The 20,074-nt window shown below is 37.7% G+C and overlaps 1 protein-coding gene across 6 annotated transcripts in view; it reads right to left on the bottom strand.

Annotated features, from left to right (window-relative positions):
- The window catches only part of Zbbx (zinc finger B-box domain containing), a 107,238-nt gene that overhangs the window by 45,178 nt on the left and 41,986 nt on the right, over nucleotides 1-20,074 (bottom strand). For all 6 annotated transcript variants that reach the window (XM_040752641.1, XM_021230664.2, XM_040752644.1 and 3 more), the window contains 2 exons: nucleotides 12,403-12,555; nucleotides 2,720-2,894 (listed from right to left, as the gene is read on the bottom strand). In XM_040752641.1, coding sequence (XP_040608575.1) covers nucleotides 2,720-2,894; nucleotides 12,403-12,555 — 328 coding nt within the window. The remainder of the gene's footprint in view (nucleotides 1-2,719; nucleotides 2,895-12,402; nucleotides 12,556-20,074) is intronic.

Genomic DNA, 20,074 nt, shown 5'->3' with positions numbered 1-20,074 from the left:
CTAGTTTAGTGAATGACACAAATTACTGATAAGACAGTTGTTCTCTTTTCAACTATTCATATCCTTGTGCATGTGTTCAGGTTAGACTTCAAGACCCGTACAATAAAATGTATATAAGTATTGTATGGCACAGCCAAAATGAGAAATGCCCTAAACAATAATCAACATTTAAATTGAGAAATAGAGGCACATTCACATAATAATAGATGAGTAAACATTGAAAATAGGTAAATTCCTACCATACACATTTTCAGGCATGGTAAGGACATTGAATTCCATGGATGTAGGTGTGTTTTCCTCACAATGAATTTAATGCCTTGACATGAGGCAGTTCCTGAAGGTACTATGGTGATAAGTATGGCTTACATGCCACATAAACAGATACAGTAAGCAAATCTGTATCTGAAATGTGAATTTTCTGATTAAGACAAAATACTGTAGCTTTCATGTTAGACAGTGTTCAGTATAAACATCCTTACTGTGAGACCATTGTTCCTTGCTCACCAAGTTAGTCTCGTGACAACCATCTAATGGCCAATCAATGTCTATGGGTAGATTCAAGAAAGTAAAGGTGCTGCAGACTACACAATTCTGCAAAGGCTAAGAGAGATAATGTAAATCTTGAATTAGACAATGAAGGAAGATCCTAAGCTTGCCTCATGAATTACACCACTATTTCTGATTCTATATAGTGACAGACGTAGAAAAAAATGTATTTTGTAAGTCAAGAATCACTACACTAGAGCTTGTAGTCCAAACATGACCTATTGTTTTCCTATGACTGAATTTCTATGTTCATAAGTACAAGGTTTTATTGCAAAACAGTATTCTCATTCATTCATGTTTTGTCTTTGACCTTTTTCATGCCCTATCCAGAAGGTTGACTAGCTGAACTTGTTTACAGTAAATGATTATCAAGTTCTATAGTAGGTCAAGAGTTTCTCTAGTTACAAATACTGTGGTGCCTTTTCCAGTAGAGATAGAATCTAAAAAGCAACTGTGGTTAGTATGATAAACTTTATGGTGTTTAGTCATCCTCTGAACATTATCCTTTGTGCTGAATAAGCATAATGACAAAATTGTTCATAATCCTCAAAAACTTAGCTGCTTCAGGCATTTCATCTTAGCATACAAAAACTTGGGAAAGGGAGAAGAAATTCTAGGAACATCTCCTTATGTACTAATGTATGAACTTTTATATAACCTCTAAGGCTTGCAATATAACCTTCTTTCAATATTTATGTCTAAGGAAATGAGTAAATATTTCCAATGTACCCCAAATGAAAAAGAATCGAAACAAGGCTGCATCTTTCACTTCGTGTGCAATAAGCCATTATAAACTCAAAGTTGGAGTTTAAATATGTGTCTGAAGTTCTTGGCATTGCCTTTTCTTCATTGCATATCCTGGTTACATTCCACTAATCAGAGATTGTCTTAGGGTTCCCATTGCTGTGATGAAGCAAGTTGGAGATGAAAGAGTTTATTGCACTTACACTGTAATGTTCATCACTGAAGGAAGTCAGGACATGAACTCAAACAGGGCAGGAACCTGAAGGCAGGAACTGATGTTCAGACCATGAATAAGTCTGCTTAGTGGTTTGCTCCTTCTGGCTATCTTAGCCTTCTGTCTTATAGAAGCAGCTTATAGATGGCCCCCCTCACAATGGGCTGGCCTTCCTACATCAATAACTAATTTGGAAAAGTCCCTTGCCTTACATGCCAATGTAATGTAGGCATTTGTTCATGTGAGGCTCATTTCTCTCAAATAATTCTAGTTTGTGTCAAGTTGACACAAAATGTAGCCGGTACAGTTTGTATGAATATGTTCTAAATAAATCCATTATTTTAAATGTGAACCAAAAAATGAAATTAAAATACTCTGAAAAGAAAATTTTAAAGGAAAGAAAAAATACTACAAGCAAAACAAAAAAAATCTGTTCTTTCTGTGAGTTCACCATGGTCGTGTATTCAGCCTGCAAGATATGGTTTATGGTTTCCATGCAGACATTTGCCCTCCCACCCTTTCAACTCCAATGCTGGTTTGGAGGCTGTGAAATTTGGGGGAGGCTGAGACCTCACTGGAAGAAGTGAATCTCCTGGAGGCGTTCTATGAGACAGGCAGCAGCATTCTGCTTCCTGCTTTGTCTCTGTTGCCTGTTCTACAGTGGTGGAAGAAATAAGGAGTCCAACCACCTTCTTCTGTGGCCTTGAAGCCACCTGCTGCTGTCTTTCTCTGTCTTGATAAGCTAAATCATCTCCAACTGTGAGCCAAAATAAATTGTTCCTCTTTTAGGTTGCTTTGTCAGAGATTTGGTTACACTGAAAAGAAAAGTTACTGATCTAGTGCATATAGAGAATCATTTGATTCCATGACCCAAACACTCCCTCACCCGATATATTGCAGCAGAAGATATAAAATGGAATTGTTTTCTAATGACTGTTTTCCTTGCAGGAAAAGGAAAGCTAAGACTATGGTGCTCCATTCAGCTCATGATCTGAATTTACATAGAAATCCAAGGTAAACATCCCCATGATCAATTCATGCTTTATAAATATTAAACAACTCACCACTGACTGCCTAGTGTGTACCCAAATCTCCCTTGAGAAGCTGTAGCAAATTGCTCTTTATTGTTTTTAAGCATTGCCTTTGTGTTGCCAGGAGTGGAAAGAAATGAGATTCCTTTATTTTGTTATATGAATATTTGAACAATGACCAAACCTGGCTTTGTCCCATGTGAGTTCTGCTGTGTGTTTTCCTCCTGGTGTCCAGCTCGCCATTGAATTAAGGCTTCCTGGAAGGACTGGGCAGATGCTTCTTCATCAAAAGGCATTTCACACAAGGGCTTGCACCTTGGAGTTGTACCTTCTTCTCCTTCTGGGGCTGTCGTTTCTACCTACCAGTTAGAAATGTAGCAAAGAGTGCTTATTAAAGGTCCTGAATCTTAAAAGAAAGACATGAAAATCAGATGTATTTAATTCATCTAAAGGCTTTAATGTTTTTTAAAACCCTATTGGTAGTTATGAATGGCCTTCTCAGAAATTAATAATGTTAGAGCATACAAAACTGATAACTTTCTCCATATTATCTCTGCTCTTCCCTCTTTATAACTGTTCCAGTTATGTACAGATTATCCATGCTTTCTCGTTTCCCAGTCCTCTTCTAATTACAACCTTCCCACATTAGAGCAGCTTTTGTGTCTAGTTCTTTATGTAGCCAAGACTGGTCTCAAATTTGGAATATTCCTCCTGAGTTATGGAATTATAATTACAGGCATGCAATTATAACAGTAATGTGAGTATAGATATATGGTTGTGTGGTTTTGTGTGTTCTAATATTAATCTCATGTTCCCAGTGTGTTTAAAGCCTTTTGATACTCTGGAATTCAAAGTTTCTCCCGGAACTTGAAAAGTGCCCGAAGTACTTTCTCCTCTCTTGTCCTATACAGTCATCTCCTCGTTTTTCTATCATTCACCTATTCCACCTATACTTACAATCTTGAAGAAGTGAGAAACATCAGGTAAATTTTTTCTTCAGGAACCTGTATAATCGTGGTGCCTCCCCGTAGTTTACCCAGACATTTTCCTCATGCCGTTCAGTTTCTCAAAGGTCACCTTCCTGGAGAGTTCTCTCCAGGGGAGAGTGAAGATGCCTAACTCCTCTGCACCCTCTTTTTTATTTGTTTTTCTCTCCTATAGTTTATTTCTCATGCAATTTATTCTACACACCCTGTGAGAATAAATCAGGTGGGCATATTGTTTTGTCTTTTTATTAAACAAAATATAGTACAAAGTTAAAACATAGTAGGTCACCCTAACAAGTAAGTAGAAAGATCAATCAAGTACACCAATGTGTAGGAAGCAATGCTACCCAAAGTGCTGGGGTTTCTTTGAGAAAACAAATAACATTGATGAACTCTTAGCAAAATTAATAAAATTAGTGATGAAAAGGGAGATATAACAACAGAGATCTCTAAGGAAACCCAGAGGTAAGGACACACTTTGAAAACCTCCACTTCACCAACTTGGACAATATAAAAGAAACAGATAATTTTCTTGATATATACAACTTCACAAAGTCAAATAAAGATGAAATAAGTGACTTAACCAGGACCAAATCCCCAAGTGAAACATATGAAGTACTTAAAAGTTTCCCAACCATTAGAAGCCCAGGGCAAAACAGATTCAGAACAGAATTCTACCTGACTTTGAAAGAGCAATTAATGCTAATACTACTCAAATTATTTCACAATATATAAACAGAGTGAAAACTGTCTAACTCTGATGAGACCACAACTTCTCTGATACTTAAATCACCCAACAAAGAAAAAAAATCACAGACTCAAAGTTCTTGCAATACAGGCCTTTCACTTGTTTGGTTAGTGTTACCCCGAGGTAGTTTGTATTGTTTGTGGCAATTATGAAGGGTGATGTTTCTCTGATTACTTTCTTAGTCATTTTATCAGCTGTATATATTAGGGTTACTGATTTTCTTGAGTTCATCTTGTATCCTGCCACTTTGCTGAAAGTATTTATTAGCTGTAGGAGTTCCCTGGTAGAGTATTTTGGGTTACTCATGTAAACTATCATATCATCTGTAAATAGTGAAAGTTTGACTTCTTTCTTTCCAATTTGTGCCCCCCTGACCTCTTTTTTTGTCTTATTGCTCTAGCTAGAAATTCAAGAACAATATTGAAGAGGTATGGAGAGAGTGGACAGCCTTATCTTGTTAATGATCTTAGAGGAATCACCTCAAGTTTCTGTCCATTTAGTTTGATGTTGGCTTTTGGTTTGCTGTATATAGCTTTTATTATGTTTAGGTATGTTACTGTTATCCCGGATCTCTCCAAGGCCTTTATCATGAAGTGGTGTTGGACTTTGTCAAAGGCTTTTTCAGCATCTAGTGAGATGATCATGTGATTTTTGTTTCTCAGCTTGTTTATATGGTGGATTAAATTGATGGATTTTTGCATGTTGAACCATTCCTGTATCCCTGGAATGAAGCCTACTTGAAAGACAAATGGAAAAAAATCTCTCATGCTCTTGGATAGGTAGAATCTATATAGTAAAAATGGCAATCCAGCCAAAAACAATCTACAAATTCAGTGCGATCCCCATTAGAGTCCCAGCACAATTCTTCACAGACCTTGAAAGAACAATACTCAACCTTATGTGGAAAAACAAATGAACAACGATAACCAAAACAACCTTAATCAACAAAGCAATATCTGGAGGCATCACCATCCCTGATTTCAAGCTCTATTATAGAGCTATAGTCCTGAAAACACCTTGGTAATAGCACAAAAAAGACAGGTAGACCAATGGAATTGAATTGAACATCCTGATGATAACCCATACATATATGAACATCTGATCTTCAGCAAAGAAGCTAAAAATATACAATGGAAAAAGAAAGCACATTCAACAAATGGGGATGGCATAACTGGATATTGACATGTAGATGACTGCAGATAGACCCATGTCTATTGCTGTGCACAAAACTTAAGTCCAAATGGATCAAAGATCTCAACATAAATCCAGCCATGATGAATCCCTTAGAAGAGAAAGTGGTAGGTACCCTTGGACGATTTGGTACAGGAGACTGCTTTCTGAACATAACAACAATAGTACCCACACTGAGGTCGACAATTAATACATGGGACCTCCTGAAACTGAGAAGCTTCTGTAAGGCAAAGGACACAGTCAACAAGACAAAAAGACAGCCCACAGAATGGAAAAAGATATTCACTAACCCCATATCTGACAGAGGGCTGATCTCTAAAATTTACAAGACCTCAAGAAGCAAGTCTGCAAAACACCAAAGGATCCAATTAAAAAGTGGGCTACAGAACTAAATAGAGAATTCTCAATAGAGGAGTCTAAAATGGCCGAGAGACACTTAAGAAAGTCCTCAATATCCCTAGCCATCATGGAAATGCAAATCAAAACAACTCTGAGATACCTTCTTACTCCTGTCACAATGGCTAAAATAAACAACAGCAATGACAGTTTATGTTGGAGGGGATGTGGCGAAAGGGGAACACTCCTCCACTGCTGGCTGGAATGCCAACTCGTACAGCCACTCTGGAAATCAGTAGGGAGATTCCTCAGGAAAATGGGAATCAAACTACCACAAGACCCAGCAATTCCACTCTTAGACATGTACCCAAAAATGCATATTCAAACAATAAGGATGTCTGTTCCACTATGTTCATAGCAGCATTATTTGTAATAGCCAGAACCTGGAAGAAACTTAAATGCCTCTTGACTGAAGAGTGGATAGAGAAAATGTGGTACATTTACACAATGGAGTACTATTCAGCAGGAAAAAACAATGGAATCTTGAAATTTGCAGGCAAATGAACGACACTAGAAGAAACCAGCCTGAGTGAGGTAACTAAGTCACAAAAGGACAAACAAGGTATGTACTCACATATATGGAATTTAGACATGGATCAGGGGAGTGCCAGTTTACAATCCCACTACCAGAGAGTCTTGGAAATAGTGCCTTCAACCAATGACTGATGCAAGCAGAGGCAGACTCCCACAGCTAAACATTGAGCTGAACTCAAGAAATCCAGTGACAGAGAGGGAGGACTGATGAGCAAAGGGGTCAAGACTGAGCTTGTTTAATCCAGCTGACCTGAACAAGGGGGAGATCTTGAGCCCCAGACTGATAGCTGGGAATCCATTATAGGACTGATCCAGACCCCCTGAATGTGGGTGTCCATAAGGAGACCTACACGATATATGGGGCCTTGGGTAGTAGATCAGTATTCATCCCTGGCATACAAATGGACTTTGGGTGCCCATCCCACAATGAGAGATGCTCTCTCAGCCTGGATTCTTGTGGGGGGGCTAGGAACTGACCTGTATAAAATGACAGACTATGGATACCCCCATGGAGGATACCCCCCTCCCTTGTGAAAGGAATGGGGACAGGGGTGGGGATGAGCAGGCTGGTGGGAGGGAAGGGAGAGGGAGAAGGACCTAGGATTGACATGTGAAGCAACCTTGTTTGTAATTTAAATTTAAAAAATAAAAAATCAATTCCAAAAAAACACATTAAAAACAGAAAAAGAAAAAGAATCACAGACCAATTTCCCTTATGAACACATACACAAAATTTTGCAAACTAAATGCAAGAGCCCAAGAAAATAATCATCCACCATGATCAAGTAATCTTCATCGCAGAGATTCAGGAATGGGATGGTTCAACCTAGGTAAATTGATCAATGCAGTCTACTAAGTTAAAAGACTGAAAAATAATAATACCCTCCTCATCACATTAGATTTAGGAAAAAAGGTCTGAAAAAATCCAACAGCCCTTCACAAGAGTAAGCCTGGAGAGAAGAGGAATAGTAAGGACATACCTCAGCATAATAAAGGTAATTTACAGCAAGTCAAAACCAATGTCAACCCAAAAGGAAAACTTGAAGCATTTCCACTAAAATCCAGCCAAAAAAAGATTATCCACTCTTTCCACATTTATTCAATATAGTACTTGAACTCTCTTGGAAATCACACTGTATGTAGACCAGGCTGGCCTCAAACTCAGAGATTGCCTACTACTGCCTCTCAAGTTCTGGGATCAAAGGCTGTACACCTCCACTACCCACTGTAGTATGATATTAATTATATAAAAAATATCCTAAAAATGTCCCATAAAATTCTATAACAGATCCAGTAATTCCACTCTTAGGCATATACCCAAAACCTATAATGGCTCCCTCTATTATGGTAACTTTTTCCTTGCATAACCATACAAGAAGGACATCTTTTCAACTATGTTCAAAGTAGCATTATTTGTAATAGCCTGAAATTGGAAGCAATCTAAATGTCCCTCAATTGAAGAATGGATAAAGAAAATGTGGTACACAATGGAGTACTGCTCAGTGAAAAAAAAATGGAATCTTGAAATTCACAGGCAATTGAATGGCACTAGAAGAAACTGTCTAGATTGAGGTAACCCAGTCATAAAAAGACAAACATGGTATATATTCACTCACATATATGGATATTAGACATAGAGTAAAGGATTATCAACCTACAATCCAAACCTCCAGAAATAGTGGGAAACAACAAGAATCCTAAGAGAGACATACATGGTCCCCTGGAGAAGGGGAAAGGGACAGGATCTCCTGAGAAAATTGGGAGCATAGGGAGGGCAGGGAGATGGAGTTAGGAGAAAGAAAAGGGGAGAAGAGGAGAGGGAAGGAGGATATGAGGGAGCAGGAAGATTAAGTTGAGGGGATGATAGAGGAGAGCCACAAAAGAGATACCTTAAAAGAGGGAGCACTTATATGTTTAAAGAGAAATCTGGCACTAGGAAAATGTCCAGAGATCCACAAGAATGACGCCAACTAACAATCTAAGCAATAGTATAGAAGCCATCTTAAATGTCCTTCCACTATAATGAGATTGATGACTACCTCATATTCCATGTTAGAGCCTTCATCCAGTAGTTGATGGGAGCAGAAGCAGAGACCCAAATCTAAGAACTGAGCCAAACTACTGGAATCCAGTTGTAGAGAGGGAAGAGTGATGAGCAAAGGAGTCAAGACTAGGCTGGGGAAAACCATAGAAACAGCTGACCTGAACAAGAGGGAGCTCATAGTCCCCAGACTGACAGCTGTGACACCAGCATAGGGCCAAACCAGGCCCACTGAATGTGGGTGTCAGTTACGAGACCTGGACAGTCTATGGGGCCTCTAATGGTGGATCAGTATTTATCCCTAGCATATGAACGGACTTTGGTAGCCCATTCACCATAGAGGGATACTCTAGATTGTTTCTAGTAAAAATAAACAAATTTCTTTTATTTAAAAAGAAAGATCTATAACAGACAAGCACTTTTACCAAAGTAGCAAGGTTAAATAATTGTCATATGAAAATCTTTGTCTTCCAATATACAAATCACAAGCAAACAAAGAATGAAATCACAGAAACAACAACTCAAACTATAACCTCAAGAAAGAAAGAAAGAAAGAAAGAAAGGAAGAAAGATTGTGTGGAAATTCTAAAAAAGCTATTGAAAGACTTCTATAGTAAAAATTTTTAAGACGCTAAAGAAGATATCAGAAGACAGAAAGGTCCCCACTTTTCGTGGATAAATAAGTTATTTAGTAAAAATGGCCATTCTACCAAAAGTGAAATGACACAATTGTTCACGGAACTTGAAAGGAATTTTTCAAGCTCTATATGGCAACACACACAAGAATACCAAAACAACTCTGAATAATAAAAGAACTGCTATAGGCTATAGGTACTACTACCCAAGATCTCAAATTGCACTACTGAACTATAGTAATAAAAGAAGCATGGTAATGGCATAAAACGGACAAGTTAATTAATAGAATTAAACAGATGGCACATTTTTAATGAAGAAGCTACATGCACTGAAGTAAAAACAGAATCTTTACAAATGGTGCTGGTCAAACTGGATGGCTGAATGTATAAGAATCCAAATAGATCCATATTCATTACTATTCAGAAAAATTAACTCCAAATGGATCAAGGGCCTCAAAATAAGGGCAATATTGTGTTCATTAGAACAAAACAAGACTCTCTGAACAAGACACTAATTAATAGCACAGGTACTAAGATCAAGAATCAATAAATAACACAGACACTAACATCAAGAATTAGTAAATGGAACTTCATGAAAAAGAAAACTTTCTGTATGGCAAAACAAACAAACAAAACACCTAACACCATTCAGACAAGTAGGAAGGCTGCAGAATAGTAAAGGTTTTTATCAATCACCAGACTATAGGAAGTCAATATCTAAAATATATTAAGTACTAAAAATTTGAACACCAAGAAAAATGATAACCCAATTAAGAAATAGGGTTCTAGTTTGGCAGTGGTAGCACATGCCTTTAATCCCAGCACTTGGGAAGTCAGAAGCAAGCAGATCTCTGTGAGTTTAGGGCCAGCCTGGTCTACAGAGTAAGTTTCAGGACAGGTTCTAAAAGCTACACAGAGAAAAATATGGTTCTAATATTAGTAGGGTTCTGCTTAATAGAGAGCTCTTAGAAGATAAAACAAAAACGACTGATAAAATCTTAAATGTTCAACACCCTTAGTCATCAAGGAAATGTGAATGCAAACTACTTTGAGATCTCATTTTACAAAAACCAGAATGGCGACAATAAAGCAAATGACAGTTTGTGCTGAGGGGTATTCTGCCAAAGGCAAACACTCATCCTTTACCAGTGAGAGTGAAAACTTGTACAGCCACTTTGGAAATCAGTGTGGTATTTCCTCAGGAAGCTGGTAGCTAATTGACCTCAAGTTCCATCTCTAGCACCCCTGGACATACATCTAAAATATGCTTCATCCTAATACAGAAACACTTGTTCAACCATGTTCATTGCTGCACTGTTCATAACAGTAAGAAGTTGGAAGCAGTGCAGATGTCCATCAATAAATGAATGAATAATGAAAATATGGTACATCAATATTAACGCAATGGACTGTGACTCATTTGTTTAAAAAAAGAATCAGGAAATTTGTAGGTAAATGAATGTTAGAAAAAAATCATTCTGAGTTAAGTAACCCATACCCCAAAAAAGACAGGTATGATGTGAAACTCTTACATGTGGTTACTGTCTTTGAAGCCTTCAATAAACATGCTACTGTCTGTACAACCACAGAGGCTAGACATTGAGTAAAGGACTAGGGGATAGGGAAGGAAATTATAAGATATGGGAAATAGAAACAGGGATGGACTAGAAATGGAAAATTAAGTGGAGGGGGTGGGGAATAAGGGGAGAACCAGTTAACACTAAGAATAAATTGAGGAGATATATGGAAACCTACTATATTAGAAGCATCTTAAAATATATACACACATCATTGAAGTCTAAATGGAACACCAAATAATGGGGAAGCAAAACCCAACTAGATCTCTTTTGCCACCAAGTGAAACTTCCAGTGATTATATCTAATTGGGTTGTATGATAAAAGAGTGTCATGGAAACTCCTGATTAACACGGGCTAGTGCCAAGTGGATTGGTAGCTCTACACAAACTTCTGTCAGACATTTCCATCAGATTTTCATTTGCAAAAACACATTATTGTCACAGAACTCTTAAAGTTTTCCTTTTCTGTTTGTCTGTTTGCTGTCTTATTTATGATTTACTTTTTTGTTTTATTTTCCTGTATATATTCTAAGGAGAATGAAGACTTGGAATTGCATATGGTAGTGGGTGTAGAGGCTCTGGCAGGAAATGACAGTGGGGAAACAGATAAGAATATACTGTATGAAAAAAGAAAAGAAAAAAGTTATGGTTATGATCTCGATAAAATAGTATAATTTTTCCCATATATCACATTACAATTATAAGACTGAAACTCTGGGCCGGGCGGTGGTGGCGCACGCCTTTAATCCCAGCACTCGGGAGGCAGAGGCAGGCAGATCTCTGTGAGTTCGAGGCCAGGCTGGACCGATAGCCTCCAAAACAATACAAAGAAATCCTGTCTCATATAAAAAAAAAGACTTCAACTCATCCAGTGATGGTTCACAGTACATATTTGACAGGTCTATGAGAAAAAGTAACACATGAAAATGTGTCCACTTTCTGGAAAAGTTCACACACAGCTCCTGCTTAGGAAAGAGGTCATGCTGAAATAGAACACTTATGCACATGAATTTGAAACTCAACAGACTTTAGTTCGACCCAAACATAGTCATCAAGTAGCCAACCACTGTGACTAGGCAAGTAAGCCACAGTTTGTGAGCTACTGGAAAAAATTAGTACTATGTAGTGGAAAGATGATTATACTGTCAGTCACAGTATAGTTTGTTTCTTGTTAAAGATGCACTTGAAAGGGATTTTTTCCCCTGGAAATACCCCATTTTGGGGAGGTTTTTTTTCCACTTTTCCTCAATAAACATACTACATTCAATCTATTGTTCAAAATGATAGGAATCTACTACACATATCTATCCATTTACATAGAGAGAAATGTGAAGATAAAAGTACATGTAGCACCCTGTGTGATCAGTATTTAATCTGAATAAGTGCCAAACTCTGGCATTCACATCCCTTTACACTCTGATGAAAGTGCCTGTCACCTTGGTGGAGATTCTAATTGTTACATTATATCCTAGCTTTTATTGTAATATTTCTCTCAAACATTCATATTACCCCTGACATGGTCAAAATGCTCAGAAAGCCTTATTTTCAATTTTTTCATTTAAAAGAACAATTTTCAAAGGAGTTACGTAATCTTAAGATTATATTTATAGTCTGAATATATTCAATTACTAAAGCAATTAAGCAATACCTAACATTATTGTAAAGTTACATCCCCAAATGTGCATCTCTGGTAATGAATATGAATGGTAGTCACCATACGTAGGACAGGAAATATATTACTTTGTCCACATCAATTTACCTCAGAGCTCTTCTCCTGAAGAAGTGGGGCTTTGGGTTTCTGATGACTTTCAGTGGCTGTTTCAGCAGAAGTATTCCCTTCATTGGGTGGATTTGCTTCTTTTATAAATCGATGAGCAACATCTAACACATTGGATAAGATTTGAGACTTTGCCTATTAAAAAAGGAAAAGTGGTGTCAAGAAGCTTAATATGGGAGCCTAAGTAGTTTACAAACAATAGATCAAGTTTTCAGTGTTGAATGACTCATTAAATTCAATAAAATTTAATTGATATTTACAATGAAAAACTGGCATTTTAGTTTTTTATTATTTGAGATCATAATATATTATTTTCCCCCTCCCTTTCTACTTTCAAATCTTCACTTTCACTCCTTACTCTCTTTCAAATATACATCATTTTTTCAGTTGATGCAAAGGTTGTGAGTTATTATTAAGTTGTTCAAATACATGTCATTTTTTCATTTAATGTTGTTACCTGAATACAATGATGTGCACATACATTTCTTTTCCTAAATGCACCTTGGTCAGTCTGTATAGGGACACTGGGATACGTGTTTTCCAGACTCCCAGTTTGGTATTAGATGAACAGCTGGTGTGCTCTTTCCTGGGGAAGGTAATTTCTTCCTTACTTGCCTGGATTTCTTTGTACATGATTGAGGCCTAATAAGCTTGTTCCCCATGAACTTTGACATGTCTATTGTTATTTTCTTTGTTCAACTATTTAAGGCATTCATGTTTGTGAGACTTTATGGTTACAGATTTTAGCCTTAATAGGAGAAACAATCCCACAGCAAACTTCTGGAACCCTTTGCTCTTGCGTTCTTTCTGGCCCCAATTCCGCAGGGCTAGAAGTTGTTTTTATAGGTGTATTCATGGGAACTGAAATTCATAATTGTACATTTTGATTAGTTGCTATTTTTGTAATGGTCCCTCTCTGTTCCCAAAGAATAGTTTCCTTATTTCAGTGTGAAGACTACACTTACCTGTAGGTAAAGGGTAGTAAACAAATACTTAAAATGTAGTTAGGGAAAATTCAGGCTTAGTAACATGATAATTGTGGGTTCCCCTCCAGGATCCATAGGTTCACTAGCCCTGAGTAGTTAGGTAGTATTCTAGTACTAGGCATGATTTCCCCCCCCCCTTTTTTTTTTTGGTCCGGTCATATGTCCAATAAAAGAGCTGCTGTGACTGCCAGTACTTGGGTGGCACTACCGCGTATTGCGTCATGTTGAGTCACGATAGTTATGGTTCATGGACACCAGAGCTGAGAAGAACTGCTGTCTACTTTCCTCCTTTGGAAACTTGCATCGTTCCTTCTCATATCAACCACAGCAACAGTGGCAGCCGTCTGATGGCAGGGTTTGGGATGCAAACAATTCTAAGCATGTTTAAAAGATTATGCTATTTAGTCCTCAAGGAAACTCTAAAAGGCAGGCTTTTTGTCGTTGTTTTAGGGATGAAGTAATTGAAGTTAGAAAGTTGAAATAACTAGCCTTTGGTCACACAGCCAGTGGGAACAGAGCAGAGAGGTGTGTAAATCTAAAGACTCACAGCCTCTCCACTTATGCTGCCTTCAAATAGAATGTCATAAGGAGCGATGAGCAAATTCCAAAGAATGGGCTGGCAAAATCAGCAGAGACAACTGAGCTGAACAGGGGGAGAGCTCTTGGAGCCCAGACCGACAGCTGGGAGGCCAGCATGGGACTGATCCAGACCCCCTGAGTGTGAGAGTAAGTGAGGAGGCTTGGGCAACCTATGGGGCCCTGGGCAGTGGATCAGTGTTTAACCCTGGCATACAAATGGACTTCGTGTGTCCATAACACAAAGAGGGATGCTCTCTCAGCCTGAACTCTTAGGGGACTGCCTGGACCCTGCCCTGAGTGAAATGACAGACTCTGGATATCCCCTATGTGGAAGGAAGTAGTGATAGGTTGGGAGGCTGGGGGGGGGATGGTGGGGGGTGCAGGAGGAGGGGAGGGAGAGTGAACTGGGATTGACATGTGAAGCAATTAAAATTAAAATAATAAAAAGAATGTCATATTATTTCATGCAAATGGTGGCAAAAAATATACAATCACCATGGGAATCCCAACTGAAATTTTTATAGATGTTGAAAGTACAATACTCATCTTCAGGTGGAAAAACAACAACAAAAAACAAAACCTAGGACTGCTAAAATACTACCGTATAATAAAATACCTGCTAGGGTCATCACCACCCCTGATCTCAAGCTCTACTGCACAACTCTAGTAATAAAACCATCACAGTATTGGCATAAAAATAGACAAGCGTATCAATGGGATAATACTGAAAACCCAGACAAAACTCAACACACCTATGGACACTTGATTTTTGACTAAGAATGGTAAAAAGAAAGTGTCGTCAACAAATGGTGCTGGCTGAACTGGATGTCGATATGTAGAAGAATTCAAATACATCTAAATCTATCACACCTTGTACAAATCTCATGTTCAAGTGAGTCAAAGACATCAACGTAAATTCAGTTACACTGAAACTGATAGAAGAGAAAGTGGGAAATATCCTTGAATGTATTGGCATAGGAGATAACTTCCTGAATAGAATACCAATAGCACAGAGACAAAGAGCAACAATTAAGAACTGGGACCTCCTGAAACTGAGAAACAATAGGTCAAAACAGTAGCCTACAGAATGGGAAAATATCTAAAGAAATTAGACTTGGAAAAACAAATAATCTAATTTAAAAGATGGTACAAAAATAAATTGAGAATTCTCAACAGAAGAACCTCAAAAGGCATAGAAACATGGGAAATATTCAACACCTTTTGTCATGAGGGAAAGGAAAATAAAAATGACACTGTGGTTCCATCTTATACCTGTCAGAATGTTTAATATCAAAAACACTAATGACAGCTTATGTCAAAGATGATGTTTAGAGAGGGAGTACTCATCCATTTCTGATGGTAGTGAAAACATGGACAGTCACTTTGGAAATCACTCTGGCATTTTTTTCAGGAAATTCAGAATCACTCACTTCAAGACCCTGTTCTACTACTCTTAGGCATATACACAAAGGATATTAAATTGTACCATAAGGATACTTTCTCAACTATGTTCATAGCAGTTTTATTGGTAATAGCCAGAACCTGGAAACAGCTTAAATGCCCTGCAACTGAAGAATAGATAAAGAAAATGTACCTTTACAAAATGGAGTATTATTCAGCTGTTAAAAACAATGACATCAGGAAATTGCATCACAAATGGATAGAACTAGAAAAAACACAATCTGAGTGTGGTAACCCAGACCCAGAGAGACAAACATAAGTGAACATAGCTGTAGCTCATAAGTGAATATTAGCTGTAAAGTAAAGGATAATCATACTTGTCCACAAACTCAGAGAGGCTAGGTAACAAGGAGAACTAAAGGATACATGGATTTCCTTGGGAAATAAAACTGGAAGAGAGATCCTGGGTTAACTGGTCATGGGTCAGGATGGAAACTTGAGGGATGGGGTTGAGAGATGCATGGAGAGGGAGAATATTGAAAGAGATGACTGGAAGTGGGGACATTTCTGGGTCAGGCAGAAACCTGATTTAAGGGAAACTCCCACTAATCTACAAGAATGACCCCAGCTAAGTTTCCTTGCAAAATGGACATGTAATCTGAATTGTTCATCTTCTGTAATCAAACTTGTGACTATTCCAATCAATTGTCATCACAGATGGAAACAGATGCAGAGACCCACAGCCAAGCATTAGAATGAGCTTGAGGTATCCTACTGAAGAGAGGTAGGATGGATTGTCTGAGTCAGAAGACAACACAAAGACATCACAAGAAACCCCTCAGATACAACTAACTAGGCCCATAGGACCTTGCAGAGTCTAAACCAACCCAGAAGCCTGCATGGGACCAATCTAGGCCCTCCCTCCATGTATGTGACAGTAGTTTGTCTTGGTCTACTTGTGGGACTTCTAAAAATGGCATCAGACGCTGTTCTTAAGGTTTGGCTGGATATTGGAACCCTCTTTATTGCACTGGGTTTCCTTGTCCAGTCTTAATACAAAGGGAGGTGCTACGTCTTATCACCATTCCATATGCCATGTTTTGTTAATATATCCATCCAAGGCCTTCAACCTTCTGAACAGAAACAAAGAAGGAATGGATTGGGGGTAGGGGTAGAGCATATGGAAGAAGGGGAATGGCCAGAGAGAAGGGAGGACAAACTAAGGTCAGAATGCAAAATCAATAAATTCAATTAATATGTATGTTATTGAAAATCCAGTTTGAGAAGATAGTAAGGATTACTGAGAGACAAAGGTGACTTGTTCACCACAGATCTCTGCTTGACTCCATCTCAGTTATTGTCACCTAATTGAGAAAAAATAGTTAATTTTGCTTTTAATTTATATTAACCTGTTTGGTTTTTGGTATTTGGTTAAGCATGCAAATATAAATTATCAAATTACCATCCCATCATATAATACATATAATATATATGATGAAAACATATTCCTGAAAATTTTTGTTCTATTTAGAGGTACATATTTAAACTTGTGTTGCAAATCACATTTTCTTTCATTCAGTGATACACCATCTTAGATACTAAATTGCCAATGAATAATAATATAAAGATGATTGTGGTTATAATGCATTCATATGTCTATTAGTCATAGTATTATAGTATTGTACCATGTATTAATAAATTGTTTTGAAGTTGAGAAACAACTCAAAGATAATTTTTATATCTTCTAAACATAAAGATTTAAGTACAGCACTGCCAACAGGTAAGAACAAAATAAAGAGACTATGATTGTATAAATTTGCCTGTGCAACAATACTCCATGTTTAGAATCTTTAAATTTCAATAAAAACATTTTTAAGAGCATGGTAAATCAGGTATTTCACTGGAGCCAAAGAATACGATTTACTGCCAGCATTTCTGTGTTCCCCCGCACCTTCATGCCATGGTGTGATGGTCAGATTTCATCTTGTAACTATTCTAAATTCTCACCACAACGTTTCTTCCCCTTAGAGTGATATTATCTTTCAAATTACACTCAAGAAGAATTCATCACTCTGACAATGCAACATTAATCAAAGTGAAGAGAACTGATATTTTGTAGTATTTTGGAGTGGATGGCAGGCATGTTGTAAAAGCTGAGGTCCAAGAGTAAAAGTTTTAGTTTAAAAAAACATGGCTTGCTTAATGGCAGGTTCAGTGCTACAGAACAGTACCTTCCATTCTCAACTAAATCTTTCAGAGTTCGATAATAAATACTAATGATCCCACTGATGCAGCCACAGTTCCCTAAGTTCAAGCTCAAAAAAGTTAATGTACTGCTCACACCATCTTACTTTGTAAGTTTCTTGAAAACAGAAATTGGTATGATTCCATTCTTGATATTTTGGTATGGTTTTATTTAGTTACAAGAGTGTCACTAAGTAATCACTGTGATGATGTCTTGAGCTTGTGATCCTTATGTCCCTGTTTCCTGAATGTCACACACCACCACATCCACACTAACTCTCCCTCTATAGTGTTAACCTCTTCTGGATTTCCACTTGCAAATTTTTAGAAATTATCCATTGTAAACCAAAGTTTCATTATGTATTGAACATTATAAACATGGCAGAAGGATTCTGCTATCCATAAAGATAAAGAGATAAGGCAATACACAGACAGAGACAAAGTTTATTATAAAAAAAAAGCCCAAAGTATACTACAAATCCATTCATTTCAATAGTTAATATATATTGATCATTTGGAATTAGTATTAACTATACAACTTTTCTGGAAGAACAAGTTTTATACTAAATTTATCCGTGTGTGTGTGTGTGTGTGTGTGTGTGTGTGTGTGTGTGTGATAGCCTATGTACATATCAATTAAAAGTAACATCTTGAAAAGACTTAAAATTTTAACTTAATTTTTTGAACCTAAAATTATTTTAAAATGCATAGCTCTATACATCTTAAATAACTAAAAATTTTTGGAAAACATAAGCATTAGCTCCAATTTTTCATTATAAAATATGCTTCTGTTCATAGAGCAAAGCAGTTTGCTCTTCTGATGAATTTGCCCTTACAAATCAATGTATTAGAAAATTTTCCATCTAAAACTCTGAAAAATAACAAAAAGGGTACCTTAACTACCCTTCCCTTATAATGAGATTGATGACTACCTTAATTTTCACCATTAGAACATTTATCCAGTAACTGATTGAAGCAGACACAGAGATCCACAGCTAAACACTGCACCAAACCCTGGAGTCAAGGCCACGATGGGGAAACCCACAGAAACAGCTGACGTGAGTTAGTGGGAACTCACTGACTCCAGTCGGACAGCTGGGGAACTAGATTGAACTAGGTCCTCTCAATGCGGGTGTCAGTTGCATGACTTGGACAGTCTATGGGGCCCCTAGCAGTGCAACCTGTATTTATCCTTAGTGCACAAATGGGCTTTTTGGAGTCCATTCCCCACGAAAGGATGATAACTTGCTCAGCCTAGATACGGGGATGAGGAGAGACTTAGTACTGCCCCAATGATGTGACAAACTTTGTTGATACCCCATGGGAGGTCTCAAACTCTCTGTGGGGTGAATGGGTGGTGGGGTGGGGAAGAGGTAGGGAAAACAGGAGGATAGGAGGAAGAGGAAACTGGATAGGTATGTAAAATAAGATTGTTTGAAAAATAATAAAGAAAGAATTCCCTATGATATAGTAGGCTTTACTTTAACTAATTCTTTATCAGAATTTAGGGAGGTGATCAATAAATGATTTGCCAAAAAGTTTCATCTACTGCTGCTACAAAAAAAATCAAAAACAGTAAGACAAACCAAAACCAAAAGTTAAGTGCCAACTAGGAAGAAAAGGTCAAAATTTCCAAACAGCAGCATATTTTCCAATTAGAAACACACAAACAAACAACAGAATCTATACCAAAGTTTCTACATGTTCATGTACAAATGCAAAGAAAGACAAGTATTTAGATTGAAGCACGTTGCAATGAAGGGACCCACTGCACAATCTGTATTTGTGGGGGACAAAAAAGAGAGCTCAGCGGAGAAAGAGTTCATGTTATATAAGCATGAAGATCTTAAGACCAAGTCCTTCAAACCTTTAGAAAAACACAGGTGTCCTCACAGGCATGCCTGCAATAAACCTTGCACTGCAGAAGGGCAGTGACAGTATGAGTGGTGGAGGTTACCACCCACCCACCTAGTCCAGAATTCAGGGAGATACCCTGAGAATGAGTCAAAACAGTTATAGAGCTGCACCCCCAGGATCCTTCTCCATCCTCTGCACGTGAGGACAGGCATAAGCATACAACACATAGTTCACTCAGACAACACACTCCTCTCTCTCTCTCTCTCTCTCTCTCTCTCTCACACACACACACACACACACACGCAGAGAAACAGATAAAAGACTGCATTTAAAAGCTGTCTACTCATCATATTCCTAAAAAGTATGTGGTAACTGCATAAGGCATGGAACAGTCCAATATGGAAAAACTTTTCTGCACCAACCATAAACCAGATAGGAATCAAATTCTGGAAATACAAAAATCATGTGCCTGAAGTTTCCAGTAACATAAACTTTTACATGTTCCTTTCCTGTAAAGGGTTGCCTGGTTACTATCAGGTTTTATTAATTGTTGATTTAGGCATTAGTATTTTTCCTATATACTAAGG

The sequence above is a fragment of the Mesocricetus auratus genome, unplaced genomic scaffold, assembly GCF_017639785.1.
Source record: "Mesocricetus auratus isolate SY011 unplaced genomic scaffold, BCM_Maur_2.0 Super-Scaffold_100009, whole genome shotgun sequence".
Taxonomy (NCBI): domain Eukaryota; kingdom Metazoa; phylum Chordata; class Mammalia; order Rodentia; family Cricetidae; genus Mesocricetus; species Mesocricetus auratus.
The sequence above is the reverse complement of the archived record's forward strand: the minus strand, read 5'-3'. Positions and strand labels throughout refer to the sequence as shown.